Source organism: Carya illinoinensis, chromosome 2, assembly GCF_018687715.1.
Source record: "Carya illinoinensis cultivar Pawnee chromosome 2, C.illinoinensisPawnee_v1, whole genome shotgun sequence".
NCBI lineage: Eukaryota > Viridiplantae > Streptophyta > Magnoliopsida > Fagales > Juglandaceae > Carya > Carya illinoinensis.
Window position 1 is genome coordinate 31862606 of NC_056753.1, and position 14994 is coordinate 31877599.

At 35.9% G+C, this 14994-nt stretch overlaps 2 protein-coding genes across 2 annotated transcripts; both read left to right on the top strand.

Annotated features, from left to right (window-relative positions):
* Positions 1-3471: 3471 nt before the first annotated feature.
* On the top strand, positions 3472-9205 carry LOC122300961 (DEAD-box ATP-dependent RNA helicase 20). The gene is made up of 10 exons (XM_043111984.1): positions 3472-3726; positions 4503-4768; positions 5614-5793; positions 5907-6068; positions 6268-6422; positions 6644-6736; positions 7156-7241; positions 7342-7568; positions 8360-8590; positions 8740-9205. Exons 1-10 carry the CDS (start codon positions 3671-3673, stop codon positions 8796-8798), a joined length of 1515 nt encoding a protein of 504 aa, XP_042967918.1. The 5' UTR covers positions 3472-3670; the 3' UTR covers positions 8799-9205.
* A 673-nt stretch (positions 9206-9878) lies between these two features.
* LOC122300962 lies at positions 9879-14342 on the top strand. The gene is made up of 3 exons (XM_043111985.1): positions 9879-10039; positions 10205-10390; positions 13879-14342. The coding sequence occupies exons 1-3, from the start codon at positions 9892-9894 to the stop codon at positions 14181-14183; spliced, it is 639 nt and encodes a 212-aa protein (XP_042967919.1). The 5' UTR covers positions 9879-9891; the 3' UTR covers positions 14184-14342.
* Positions 14343-14994: the final 652 nt, after the last annotated feature.

Below are 14994 nucleotides of genomic sequence, written 5' to 3' on the forward strand. Positions count from 1 at the left end.
TTTGTGCTGATTGTACTCTTTTTCCTTCGCTAAGATTTTATCCCACTGGGTTTTCTTTTGCAAGGTTTTAATGAGGCAATCCTAAAGCACTCGACGATACACATGAATACTGTACTCTTTTTCCTTCGCCATTGGTTTTTTCCTACAAGGTTTTTCCTTGGTAAGGTTTTAACGAGACATATTCTTTAAATATGGTCATCCAAATGGGAAGTGTTATAAACTATCTTGAATTGTATGACCACATTTATCTAGTCGTTAAATGCATAGTGCATAGTGCTAGCATAATACTAGCATAGTGAGTTGGCCGACATATGCATAGTGCATAGTGCTAGCATAGTGTAGCATAGTAAGCTAGCATAGTTCCCTTTGTACGCCTATATATATCGTTGAATTCTTTAAGAAATTCATAAGTTTTATAACCTTTCTGAGCTCTAACTCTTTCTCTCTCATTTTAAAAGTTTTATAATACGTTATAGCTCTCTATTTTCTATGATTTCATAACACTGACTAATATAAAATATTTTTTAATTTTGAATCTTAATTTTATTATCTAATTATTATCTATACACAAAATTCAGTATAATTTCTTTAAACTAAACAAAACAAAATAAATTATAAATTTTTTTTAATTTTAAATAAAAAATTTAAAAATTTTATAATATTTTTATTCAAATAATGAGATTTGCTATATTTTGAAGATTTCATTGAAATTAACTCTGATTTTGAGAAATTGAGTAGTTGGATGCAAAGTGGCATATGCAAGATTTTAGACATGTTATTGATTATTGCCAATTTCATGGGTTAAACACAATGGATCAACTATTTACTTGGAGTAATTTTCGAGAGAGTTATGCATATGTTAAGAAGAGACTGGATCCTATTTTGGGTAATTGGCTACTTGATAAATGATATTTACAGTTGTAAATGGGCAAGTACCGTATAATTATTTTGAAAAAAAATACGAGACTTATATGAAAAAAAAATTAATAACAGATCTAATTATTTTTTAAATTGACTGTATAATACTTGCACGCTTCACGACTGTATATAACATTATTGATTTGTGAATCATTTATATGGTGGACGGAGGACCTAGTTCTTGTGGACAATTCCATAACATGTTTTGGAAAAAAATTTGGAATCTGAATCTTCCTACTAAGCTTAAAAATTTCACTTGGCGTGCTTGTGGAAATAGCTTATCAACCAAACAAAATTTAGTGTCTAGATACATTCTTGGTAATTCAATGTGTGAATACTGTTACATGGCAATAGAAAGTGCTCTCCATGCTTTGTATGGTTGTTCTATTATATATGGGTTGTAGAGAACGTTTTTTTAAAGATAATAGGTTCGATTTTGAGAAGCATTGTCGTTTTGATTTGTTGGTTTAGGAAATGATGCAGCTTACTGATTAGTCTTTCCTTGAAAGTTTACTGACTATAGTATGAAGTATGTGGAAGTATGGAAACACGAGGGTGTTTAATGAATCTGTTGTTGAACCTTATGATCTTGTTGTTAACAATCTTGCTTATGTGGATAGTTTCCAACAAGTTAAATCTTATCACGTGGTTAGTAAACAACTCCTAGTACTATGTTCGCAGTCTCCTCCTTGTGGTCAAATGTATGCTTAACTTTGATGGCTCTATTTGCATTCTTTACAAAAATCTGGTGTGAATGCTATATTAAGGAATGAAAAATGTGAAATGCTCATGGCAATGTGTCGTAAATAGGAGGAAATTTATGGGGTTAAAGACATTGAGGCTTCAGCAGCATTGCGGAGTATCCAAATAACAATATCTATGGAGATTCTTGAAGGTGATTCAAAGATTATTGTAAAGGCCTTGGTGTCACGAGGAAGAGTCTTTCTTGTCTTACGGTCCTTCGATGAAGGTGATCATAACCTTGCTATCTTATTTTTATTCCCTTGACATTTTTCATGGTTGATCAACATGATAATGAGGCTGCACATCTTTTGGTGCGTCGTGCACACATGGTGTCTGATATTTTACAATAGTGGCAAGATCCTCCAGATTTTATCATTAGCCGATTTGTGGACAAAGCAACACTCCTCAGTGTTTAACTTTTATTATTTGTTTGTGAAGGGTTTTATTATTATTATTTATTTATTTATTTTTTCTCTTTATTAAATGGAAAGAGGGCGGCACGTCCTATTAGTGACAAAACCCTCACTTGGGTAGATGAATAACCATAAATACATCAATAATTAAAAATAACATTACTCAATAATTAATTTTGATTATTTTTTTACTACTATTAACTACTATTTAATATTGTATTATTATTTTTTCATTAATATTTATAGACCATCTGAGATCAGTTCACTATACAAATGTAGCTAGATTGAGATCACTACTATAAAGTGCTTTTTTTTTTAATAAATTTACCAAGCATACCCTTTTTTCCATTATTTTTTTCATATAAATATCTTTTTTTTTTTTTTTTCAAATTGCCAATGCAAGGATAAATTATTAGAGATTCCGAAATGATAAATGCTACTTATAATTCTCACACCATATATTAATATATGATTTGTCATTTTTATTATTATATTTAAACACACATATTAAGTTAGTTTGTGTGTTTAAATATAATGATTAATCACATATTAATATAAAGTTAGTTTATGCATAGTCCTCAAATGGGGAATGTTCACGTAAGCCCATACAGTTGTTATTAAAAAATTTTAAAATTATAATAATATACTTCTCAAAATGATGCTTTTTAGTTTTTTTTTTTCCATTTACCCTATATATCAATGAGTTTACACACGCAGTCCCTTACCTGAGACTGTAAATAGAATTTCTCATTAATATGTAGTACATGAAATGATAAGTAGAATTTCCCTCCCTTTTCTCTGAAATTATATAATGCGATACTCCATTCAACCAAATAATAACATGTCATTAAAATTACTTACATACATACGATTTTCAATTGCACGTCAACTTATAATAAATTAGAAGTAATGCGTATGGTATTCTGAAATTTCTTTCAAAGTCATATCAATTTATAATAAATTAAAAGTAACCCGCATTCGTGTTTTGAGCACTGTTATTTGAAATTTTTATAACACACCATATATATGATATAATAAAATTTATAATATTTAAATTTTAAAGAGTAATTTTATTTAACAGTCCTACATTATATATTTATTGTGTAAAATATTTTTTTAATTTTATTTATTTTAATAGGTATGTGATGTATAGTTAATGAGTAGAATTTTTTAATTTTAAAATTAATATTTTAAATTAAATTATAATACGTATAAAGAAATTTAAATAGAAAATTTCACCTTATAATTAGGATGCAAATTAAACTTTTACGTATAATTTTCCAATCTTGATGCGGTGACCGTAGAGGTGCGTCCGAAGATTCCAAAGCTCCAAACAGTCGTACACCGCAAATGTACATCTGTCATCTTATTGCTGGAGCTTCTCCGCACTCGATACATAACGGCGTCGTGTTAGCGTACCGCGGAAAGCTCTAATTTCCCCCTTCGTTGGTCTCCTTGCTTTGGAGCACCAGCTTGTCGCAGCTGCTGCTTCTACTTGTTTCTTTAGCATTCCAAATCCCCCCAGAAAACTCCCAATTCGTTTCTGTGCAAAATTCCAGTCTGATAACCTCACCACCGGTAGAAACATTCGCATCATGAGCCGCTATGACAGCCGCTCCGGGGACCCCACTTCTTACCGTGACCGCAGAAGGTAACTCTCAATGTCTCACCTTCATTTCTTTCAGATACGTATACATACAGTACTACGTGTCTACCTTTATGCGTTACCGGGATTAAACTACACGCGAGCTTGGTTAGATTTTTTGTAATTTCTTCTAATTTCATTTCGTGTGAATTAAATTTTTTCCCCACTTATTATGAATATCTCTTCCTACAATCTGTTGTGTAGGTTTATTTTTTGCTTTGCTTGGATATACATGTGGACTTGATTTATATACATCAAACTTCTGGGTTCTTGTTTTAATATGGATTTTAGGTTTACTCAGTGATTCTGGTTCCTCTATCTCTCAGTTAGGCCCAAATGAAAACTCTCTTTTGTTTTTTTGGAGTGTGTCTGAATAGTATTTACTGAATGACTAATTATCAAGTATAGTCTTGTTTTGTGAAATTTAATTTTGCTCGGTGACTATGAGTTTTGCACTCTGTATCCATCTCTAACTATCCCTATTGACTCCAAAGTTAACCCTCCCTCCCTCTCTCTCTCTCTCTCTCTCTCTCTCTCTCTCTCTCTCCAAGTTTTGCGAGTTTGTTTACTGAGCGACCATTTTACTGAACAGCTTAGTTTTTTCGAATTTCATTCAGATGTGTAATATGACATATGGATTTGTTTGTCCAGTGACCCATTGTCAAGTACTGATCAATTTTCTTGATATTAATTGTGTGAATCTTGGATTTTTCTCCCGGTTTTCAGTAGCCAACACAGCTGGAATTAATTGGATTTTTTTAATGAACTTTTTGTTGTTTTAGCGATTCGGGGTTCGGTGGGTCTGCAGGCAACAGTGGCTCAGTTCGGTCCTCATCTAGCAGGAATACTTACGTTGGTGTGGAGCCAACGAAGAAATTGGATTTGGATGGGTTGACTCCTTTTGAGAAGAACTTCTATGTCGAGTCGCCATCAGTGGCAGCAATGTCGGACAGGGAGGTTGATGAGTATCGAAAACGAAGGGAAATTACTGTTGAAGGCCGTGATGTTCCAAAGCCTGTCAAGAGTTTTCGTGATATTGGATTTCCAGGTAGCTTGTTTTTGAAGAAAAACTGCTTCTGTTCATTGCTTGAGGTTTTGTATATGTTTAACATAGAGACATCAGATGAACCTTTTTTGATATCTTGCATCTGCCTTGCATTTATTCAACCTACGAGGAATGAAAATGCACTTCCGTATGTATTGGTGAGAATTCCCATCAATTTCATCTCGAGAAAGAAAACCTTTGGCATCTGTCTTGCATTTATTTGACCTATATGGAATGAAAATGCATTTCCGTATGTATTGGTGAACATTTCCCTCAATTACATCCCAAGGAAGAAAACCGCCAAAGGTGGAGGAACTGATCAGACATCAATTCTACAATTAATGGATTTGATTCTATCTGCAATGGGGAACCTGCCTCTTTCCATCAGAGGCGGTGGAAGCAGCACCAGCCCTTTGCAATGATTGCTTGTTGATCTCAACCTTTCTTCTGCTCCTGAGCCGGAGCCTGCCCTGCCTTTGGAACTTTTAGAAAAGGAATAACAAAGCGGTGATGTGTAGCAAAAAAGTAAAGGAGTTGGTAGAGCATATCAACTTTTGTATTTTCAACAATACAAGCAACACATTTTTATGGAAATTATGTCTAGATATTGCTTGGAGAGGGCAGGCTATATGAACTCTTAATTATCTCGTCTATGTTCAGTGTGCCGTATCTTTTGTTGAAATTTAGTGAACCTTACCTCAATTTGCAGAATTTTATTTTGGATGATAAGAAAATTTGAATTGCTCCTGTGCACCCCTAGGATTAGTCGGGATGTTGTTCCCAGACACCTTGTGCCAATAAAAAAAAATGAATTGCTTACTTATTTGGATGTACCTTCTTCACAACAGATTATGTCATGCAAGAGATTACGAAAGCTGGCTTTGTGGAACCCACTCCTATTCAAGCTCAAGGATGGCCAATGGCTTTGGAGGGCCGTGATCTCATTGGTATTGCTGAAACAGGGTCAGGGAAGACACTTGCCTACCTATTGCCTGCCATTGTCCATGTTAATGCCCAGCCAATTCTAGGTAAGGACATAAAATTTGGATTGGTTGAATCTTTCAATATGAACTTTATGTGCCTCTGTTCTGTTTGCAATTCTTGAGAATAACTTTCTGTAATTTCCATATTGTTTTGTCAGCTCCTGGAGATGGCCCAATTGTGTTAGTATTAGCTCCAACACGTGAACTTGCTGTCCAAATACAAAACGAAGCAACTAAATTTGGTGCATCATCAAAGATTAAAAACACATGCATATATGGTGGGGTTCCGAAGGGACCTCAAGTGCGTGATCTCCAGAAAGGTAGGTTGCCAATTAAGTTCTAAATGACTTGTCTTATTGTATTTATATTTCTATGAACGTGGGCCATATTGTTGTAGGTAGTTATCATGTGAGATGACTTAGCCATTAATTATTACTTTCATGTACAGGTTTTTGGTAATTATAATTTCCTATTCTTCTTATTGACGTTAAAATTGAATTTATTCCGTTTCTGGATCAGGTGTTGAAATTGTTATTGCTACACCGGGGAGGTTGATTGATATGTTGGAATCACATCATACAAACTTGCGAAGGGTTACGTATCTTGTGTTGGATGAGGCAGACCGGATGCTAGACATGGGTTTTGAGCCTCAAATTCGAAAACTTGTTTCTCAGGTTTGAATTTCTTTCTTGATAAACCAGTCATCTATATGTTTGAGAAGATAGATGAATGGCCTGGTTCTGGGGTACTTATTGCTTTTGTTCACATTGATAATGCATATGCTTGGCAAGTGATAGAAGTATAACATATGGAAGATACCAGCTAGCCCATTGGCACGTATCAATGGCAATGCAATGGGACCTTTTCTTCCCTTCTAATGTTTTTCTCTGTGCAGATTCGCCCAGACCGTCAGACTTTATACTGGAGTGCCACCTGGCCTAAGGAGGTTGAGCAACTTGCTAGGCAGTTCCTTTACAACCCGTACAAGGTATGAACTTGGTTTTGTTACCATATAGTGGGATCTCTTGTATGAGGTTCTTTTGTGCATTTTGGTTTTTATTTTACTTTTAATTTATGTAATTCTAATGATGATATGTCATTTTACTCCCTTTTTGAGGGTGCTGTGTTCTGTTGCTTTGGTACCTCTACTTTTTATCTTGAAACTCTGGGTAACTTTCCTGCAATAACGTTTTCTGTGTACTCCCGGTGTACATGGCTTATGCCTATCTCATTCATATCAATAATATTTATCTTGCACTTATAAAAAAAATAATAATAATAAAAAATTCCTGCAATAATGGTTTGGTTTGTTATTGCTAGAGTTCTGGAGTTATGCCCCTTTCAAAGCTCTATATATTGTGCTATATGTGTGATTATTTAATGTCTCTTATCTTGGACTTTGTATAGGTGACAATAGGGTCTTCGGATTTGAAAGCTAACCATGCCATACGCCAGCATGTGGACATTGTTTCTGAGAATCAGAAATATAACAAGTAAGCACCATTGCCATTGTGTTCCTGTAGATTCCAGTTTTTTTAAAGATGCCATATGGGATTTGATGTGGTCATGCTACTGACAAGCTTTATTTCCAAGATTGGTGAAGTTGCTGGAGGATATCATGGATGGAAGCCGGATACTGATCTTCATGGATACTAAAAAAGGATGTGATCAGATCACTCGGCAGCTTCGCATGGATGGTTGGCCAGCCCTCTCAATTCATGGAGATAAAAGTCAGGCAGAAAGGGATTGGGTCCTGTCGGAGTTTAAAGCTGGCAAGAGTCCTATAATGACTGCAACAGATGTTGCAGCTCGTGGTTTAGGTATGAAGATAAAAAAAAAATCAATGCTTGTTCTCTGACTCTGTAGAGATTCATATTTCAGTAAAAGAAATTGTGTTGTAACAACAATTGACAGCACCAATCATCTTCTCTTAGAGGAAAAGAAATCTCCATCTTTATATTCTTGTCAGCCCCGTTTAAGCATTCTTTCAATTTTATTGGATGGCTTTATGGTCCTAATATATATCCTGGTTAAGAAATTGTGTTTACCTTTTAAGGGATGCCCTTTTTGTTTGAGCATTTTGTAATATTGCTTTCGTTGATTAAATACTGATGCAGAACATTTCCTGTGGCTCTTTTTTGCGTATTATCTATTGGAGGTCCACCTTTATTTTTAATTTTCATTTTTTTGCACTCATCTGTATATTTGTCCATCCAAAATTCCAGATGCGGCTGCTTGTTCATTACGACAAAATCTATTTAGTTATCGCCTTGCGTAATTAGTTGCCTGTAAATTGTACTGCCAGCATCTTTTTTAATCTAAGATCATGTTATTTATCACATCGATGCTGCTTATATGATTATTTCAGAACTTATTTTCATGCTTATGGATATTGCCCTCGTATTCCTCCCCTACAGGCATAATTGACTCAATACTTGTTTACTATTCATCTGACCTTTTGTTGATATGTGCTACCACAAGGCTGTGTATACTCTGGCATGCAAGCAGAATCTGTTGGGCTATTGGTTCTTTATTCAAAATGAATTTCCAAAGTGATGTTGTGAGCCTATGACATTTCTTTTATGTGTGCTGTGCTTTCATTTTGTGGCAGATGTGAAGGACGTGAAATATGTGATAAACTACGACTTTCCAGGTTCACTTGAGGACTATGTTCATCGAATTGGTCGAACGGGAAGGGCTGGGGCAAAAGGAACTGCATACACTTTCTTCACAGCTTCAAATGCCAGATTTGCAAAGGAACTCATTAGCATACTCGAGGAAGCTGGTCAGAAGGTCAGTCCTGAATTGGCAGCAATGGGGAGTGGTGCACCTCCCCCGACAGGTTAGTTGACTGGCTTTATCTTGGAGACCACATGCCTTTTTCACGCACCCACCCATCCCCACAGGCCACACTTGTGTGCGCATGATCTGCATGTATTTTAATGAAATTGATTACTGAAAGTACGTTTCCATTGATAATCAATCAATCAGGTCATGGGAGTTTTCGAGATCGGGGGAGGGGTTATGGTGGTGGTCGCTCTTGGAACTAATTAATGAAGGTCAACTATGAGCTTGATGGCCATGGAGAAAAGCTTTGCTACAAGCGGCGAAGTCTGGCACGTTGTACTTGGTGGGGGCAGAATTAAGTATGATTTGTGTGACTGGAGCCTGGAGGGCAGGAGTTTAGTTTCCATGTCTTTGTCCATTGGGGACCTCCATTTCCTGTTGATTTTTTGTCAACTCCTAGGAGACTAACTTTAGGCTAAGTGTATTGGACTGTGAAAGACAAAACATTTGTTTATATCAGCGGAGTGAAGTTTTTGTGGACGAATGCAATAGAACTTGGAAAAATAGTCTTTCTAGTTTCTAGCACATTTCTCAAACTTGCTGTTTGGTTTTTTCATGTTCTCCCATTGATTGTTATGAATATACAAAACTTGTGTTTCTTATTCACAAATCCCCCTCCATTTGTTATTATTTCTTCTTCATTTTGTTACTGACGGAGAAAACATCATTATCATATGCTTGGCCGATGATAATTTGCTCAAAGAAAGATAAAAAATAATAAAGAAATCATGATTTACCTACAACATTGTTTGATCAAATCTAATTACTTATCGATTCTTCCATCGACCAGAGGAAAGCTGTTGTAAAATTCAATATATGAATTTGTCATTTTTGTGCAGAAATTGTTTATATATTTCTCAAAAACAAACGTGACATTTGCTTTTATAGTTTAATTGATTTGTATTTTAATAATCATTTGATGCGAGATTTAAAATGATAATAACTAACACTTTTCATTAAAAAAAAGAAATTTTATTTATAGTTTTGAGTGGGAGACTGTATATATAGTCTTATTAATGAATGAGAGTAAAAGAGAAAAAAGTATTATTTTAAAAAGAATATTACCAATAATTTTAAATTTTTTTTAAATATAATTGATGAAGTTGTACGAGCAATCTCTATTTGAGAATTGTACGTAAGTAAAAATAAATCGATAAAAGTAATTCATGTCTCATATTTTGCGTTAAATAAATGGACACAGCGTTTTTTAAGAATTACTGTTTTTTTTTTCCCGTTAAAATTAGTCAAATTCAGAAACAAGTGGGTTTATTAAGGAATCAGAAGGGCCAGCTTCGTATGTTCCTTTTTTTTTTTTTCATAAGAGAGAGAGTCACTGTTACGAAAGTAGATATAGTGGCAGGCTGGCAGCCGATTGGCGATCAAGGAACTGAAGCTAAAACGATGAGCGAAGCTCCAAAGCTTTACACCAACAAACCCAAAAAGGGTATATAAAATTTTCAATTTTTTTCTCTCTAATTTTGCCTTTTGTTTCTGAAATAACACACACACACACACATGGATATGTCATCCATAAAAAAATCTCCTGTTATTGTTTTTGCGGGGTTTGGTATCTTACTTTTGATTGATTGCTTGTGAGTTTTGTGAACAGCGCAACTGAGACAATTTCAAGGGCAGCAACAGAAAACCCAGGAGTTCCCTTCATCGTCGTCGACGTCATCATCAATGGGGCCTCAGTCTTCAGCTCCGCCTCCTCAGCAGCCCCCAAAAGAGTCATTTGCTCGGCGCTACAAGTTTGTCTGGCCCATGCTCTTGGCTGTGAATGTTGCTGTTGGAGGTCCATTTCTTCAATTCTTCAGCTATGTGATAAAGTTTCTTTTTCTTTTTTCAATTTCCAATAAACATAAGTGTTTTTCCGAGGATTCATTGATTGGTTCAATTTATGATCATGAGACATTTGATGTTTTTTCTTCTATGGGTGGGAGGCTGATTAATGGTTATGGATGAAAGGGAATGCGTTAAGAGGGGTTCCAGAAGTGTGCTTCTGTGGGATATATGACTCTCCATAGTCGAGAAATGGCGCGAGAACGTGATGATCTTTAGATCTGAATTGGAATTCATGCGGAAGAGTGGTGGTGAATTTGGGGTTAATAAGTAAACGTTGTACTTTGAGAATGGTAATTCATGGCTCTTGCTCCTGTTTTATATGTGGTGAGAGTGTGAGTTGTGTTACAATATATGGGTAGCATCGTAGCACGAGAAAAACAGTAAGTAAAAGTGCCAGTCATCTCAAAATAACTTTCAAAGCAACTTAGTCATGTTAGATTTGGGTAAATCTAACATATTAGTGAATGGCAATCCGTTGGCGTTTTTTACAGCTCTCGGGGTTTGAAGTAAGGAGATCACTTATCTCCTTTTCTATTTGTAATAGTGATGGATGCATTGAGTCATATGCTTGAGGCGGCTGTTGAAGGAAGATTAATGTCGGGATTTGTGGTGGGTGATGAGACTCAGGATAGTATTTCAGTATCACATTTGCTTTTTGCAGAGAACACTTTGATTCTATGTAATGACAATCGGGATCCCCTTTGTGTTTTGACTTTTGAGAGCCTTACTGTTATGTTTCGAAGCTGTTTCTGGGTTAAGAATTCATCTTTCCAAGTCTGAAATTGTTCCAGTGGGTACGGTCAAGAATATTTTGGATCTGGCCAATATTTTGGGATGTAAGGTAGCTTCGTTACCTATGAGATAACTTGGACTACCTTTGGGTGCCCCTCACAATTCAGTTTCTATTTGGGATGGGGTGATTGAGAAGATTAGGAGGAGGTTAGCTGGCTGGAAAAAATTATATTTGTCTAAAGGCGGAAGAGTTACCTTGATTAAGAGCACATTGACTAATCTCCCTACTTATTTCATCTCTCTCTTTCCTTAACCAGTTGGGGTTGCTAAAAGAATTGAGAGGATTTATAGGAATTTTCTGTGGGATGGTAATGGGGAGGAAAGAAAGTTTCATTTGGTGAGTTGGAAAAAGGTTTGTCTTCCGGTTTCCTGTGGATGGGAGTGTGAAATTTAAGACTTTTCAACAAAGCTCTCCTTGGGAAATAGCTTGGAGGTACCATAATGAGAGTAATGCTTTTTGGAGAAATATTGTGGATGTTAAATATGGGAGGATGTGGGGGAGTTGGTGCACGAATGAAGTTAGAGGGATGTTTGGTTCGTGGAAGTCTATTCGGCTGGGATGGGGGGACTTTGTCAAGAATTCCAAATTCAAGGTGGGGGATGGGGCAAAGTTCTATTTTTGGCATGACACCTGGTGTGGGGATTCACCTCTTAATGTTGTTTGCCCTAACCTTTTCTGGATTTCTAGAGACAAGGGCTGCAGTGGCTGATTCCTATCACTTTTCTAACAATTTGATTTGCTGGTCTGTGGAATTTATTAGAGATGTGCAGGATTGGGAAGTATGTGAAGTTTCTGATTTTTTAGGAAGATTATATGAGATGAAGCTTGATCAGAACAGGGAGGACAGTCTGCTGTGGGTGCATACAGTTAATTCCAGATTTCCAGTGAGTTCTTTTTATAAGGTGTTAACCAGTCATGGGGTCAAAGACTATCCCTGGAAATGTATTTGGAAAGCCAAGGTGCCCAGTAAGGTTCCCTTTTTCTGCTGGCTGGTGTCCCTTGGGAAAATATTAACCACAGACAACTTGAGGAAGAGAGGTTTTCAGGTGGCTGAATGGTGTTTTATGTGTAAGAAGGAAGGTGAATCTATTGATCGTCTTTTTCTTCATTGTGAGGTAGCGACATCATTGTGGAATGAAATTTTTGCAAGGGTTGGCATCTTATGGGTGATGCCCATGCATGTGGCGGATTTCTTTGCATGTTGGCAAGGTATCGGGGGGAGAAGTAACGGCGCTGCAGTGTTGAAGATGATCTCCCTGTGTTTACCATGGTGTTTACGATTAGAGAGGAATGGGAGGTGCTTTGACAATTGTGAACGTTCTATAGGGGAACTTAGGGAGTATTTCCTTAGTACTTTAAGCTTTTGGGTGAAGAGTCTTGTAAGGAATGGGAATGATTGTAATGTTTTGCTTTAGTGATATTCTGTTTTAGCTTGTAGGTAGGTGTTCTCATTTGTATACATCCTGTGCACTTGGGCTATGCCTATTTACTTGGAATAAAATTTCTCTTGTTAATAATATATAAATAAAAGTTATGTTAGATTTGTGTGGTGGTGAGGGGGTTTGGGGGTTATTGACTTCTTTACATTTTGGTTTCTCCATTTTTGAGTTATGAACCTTGGCATTTCTAATCAGTTTCTTATCTTAGTAACAACTGTAATAAATACTCAGTGAATGCCTATGCAAAATGGCCTCAGTTTCTGCATCATCTGTGATTATGTATCTAGGCATCATGCTTGTTTATTGTCCATGTATTAGGACTCATGGAAACACCTGAATCATCAAAATGTGTAACTTCTACCTCTCTTCATCCTACAATCCAAAATAGTTCTGCATCTTAGTTTTTGGACATCCACTTTACTGAACTTGAATATCCATAAATCCATGTAACATAAGAGTAACCTAAGAGGTTGTCTTGAGGAAGTCGTCCTAAACCCCTAATGATCAAAGGCGCATACATATTTAACACAATTGTTTGGCGTGTTTGAGCTATCCATGGAGTGTGAGTAGAAGAGAATAAACTACTAGTTTCAAAATCAATAAGCTAGAGTTCAATTTGATCTTGCAATTATCTCCAGCAATTAAAGCTAAAACACTGTGCCTTGTGTATAAACATTTTAGAGGTTGAAGATGTTGTCTTGGAGCTCAAAAGAGTACTCCTTGAAAATAAATATTATAGTACAGGTGATTAAAAATAGTTTTTGTTTGCCCCAAGGTCGCTTACCTACTTAACTAATTGCTGAGAAAATATTGATTGCTTTAACATATAGCATATAGGACCTGCATCAGGCGATCATCTTTGAATCATGTTTGGTATCTGGGGCAGATTTGAGATAGGTCACTGAGGTATGCAATAAGACTTCAAGGGTAGCAAACTTGTTTCATTACATTGACATGTAAGCAGAATGAAAAGATTATTATGAAGGGAATATATTCTTAACATGTTTTAGTCCTCAATTTGTTTGAGAGGTATTCATAGTTTTGTAGCCTGATTTTTTCTTCACTGTTTCTAGTGTAAGTTTCTTTTTATTCTTTTAAAGTTAGTGAATTTCTGTCTTGAAACTTTTGATTTAGTCACTTGGCAAAATTATCTATAGGGCTCTTAACGTGCTTCTTATCAGTTTGAGGTTTGTGTGAACTTTATAGCTTACCTCTTTATGAGGACAAAGAAAAAAGACACAGACGTAGAGGAAGAGGTTGTGACTCCCGTTTCAACAAACGCTGCAACAACTACTCTTGTTCCCGAAAAACCCTTGCCCTTTTCAACCATCACAGAGGCTGTGAAATCAAGGGAACCAATTCCAGAGGATCAGCAGCGCGAACTTTTCAAGTGGTTATTGGAGGAGAAAAGGAAGGTCAAAACAAAAGATCCTGAAGAAAAAAAGCGCATTGATGAAGAGAAAGCCATTCTCAAACAATTTATTCGAGCAAAATCTATCCCGAGTATCTAATTACTGAACATTCACTATCAACTTTAGAGACGGCTAGAAAGTATCATCTTTTGGTTTCCCTTTTTCATGTTAATTGACATTGAATGTAGTTTATACTCATGTTGAATATCAGTGGATTCCCAACTCTGTTTGAATGATATCTTCAAAAATTTCATCTAATTCCATCCACGTTCATGAAGTCATTGTTGTCTTAAGTGCAATACAACAATTCCTAGAAAATAACAAGCCATGATTTATATGGGAAAGTTGTAAACAAGCTGTAAGTCTGCAAACAGAAAATGATTTTGTCTACAGGCGTACTCTGAGGTTTTCCACCACTTGCAAGCTTCCAACACCAAACTACCACTGCCAAAACAGGCTCCAATTAAGCTTTCCTCTTCTAAAATTACACATAGGTCAGTAGAAAAATAAAAAAATATATATTATTATAATATCTGAAGGTTCCCGAATTCAGACCTTTCAATCAATATAAATATATCCACAATATTCTCCAGGATTCTCATAGATAGGGTTGAATGAATAAATAAAACTCACAAACAAGCACAATAGCTGGGGGAGAGAGAAGCAATACGATGCAATGATGATATTTGATTAAAGTAAAAAATTTTAAGCAAGATACTTAATCATAAGTTAGGTAGTTTGAACAAAGAGATAAGGCAAAGCAGTGGAATGGGAACTTAGCATTTTAAAAACATAAGCAATCAGAAATGGGCCATTTCCGAGAATTGAATATTATTTTGGTAACGGTCAAAGAGAGATCTTGAAAGCCCATAAAACTAGTTAAGTTACTTCATTGCTTTACTTGACATTT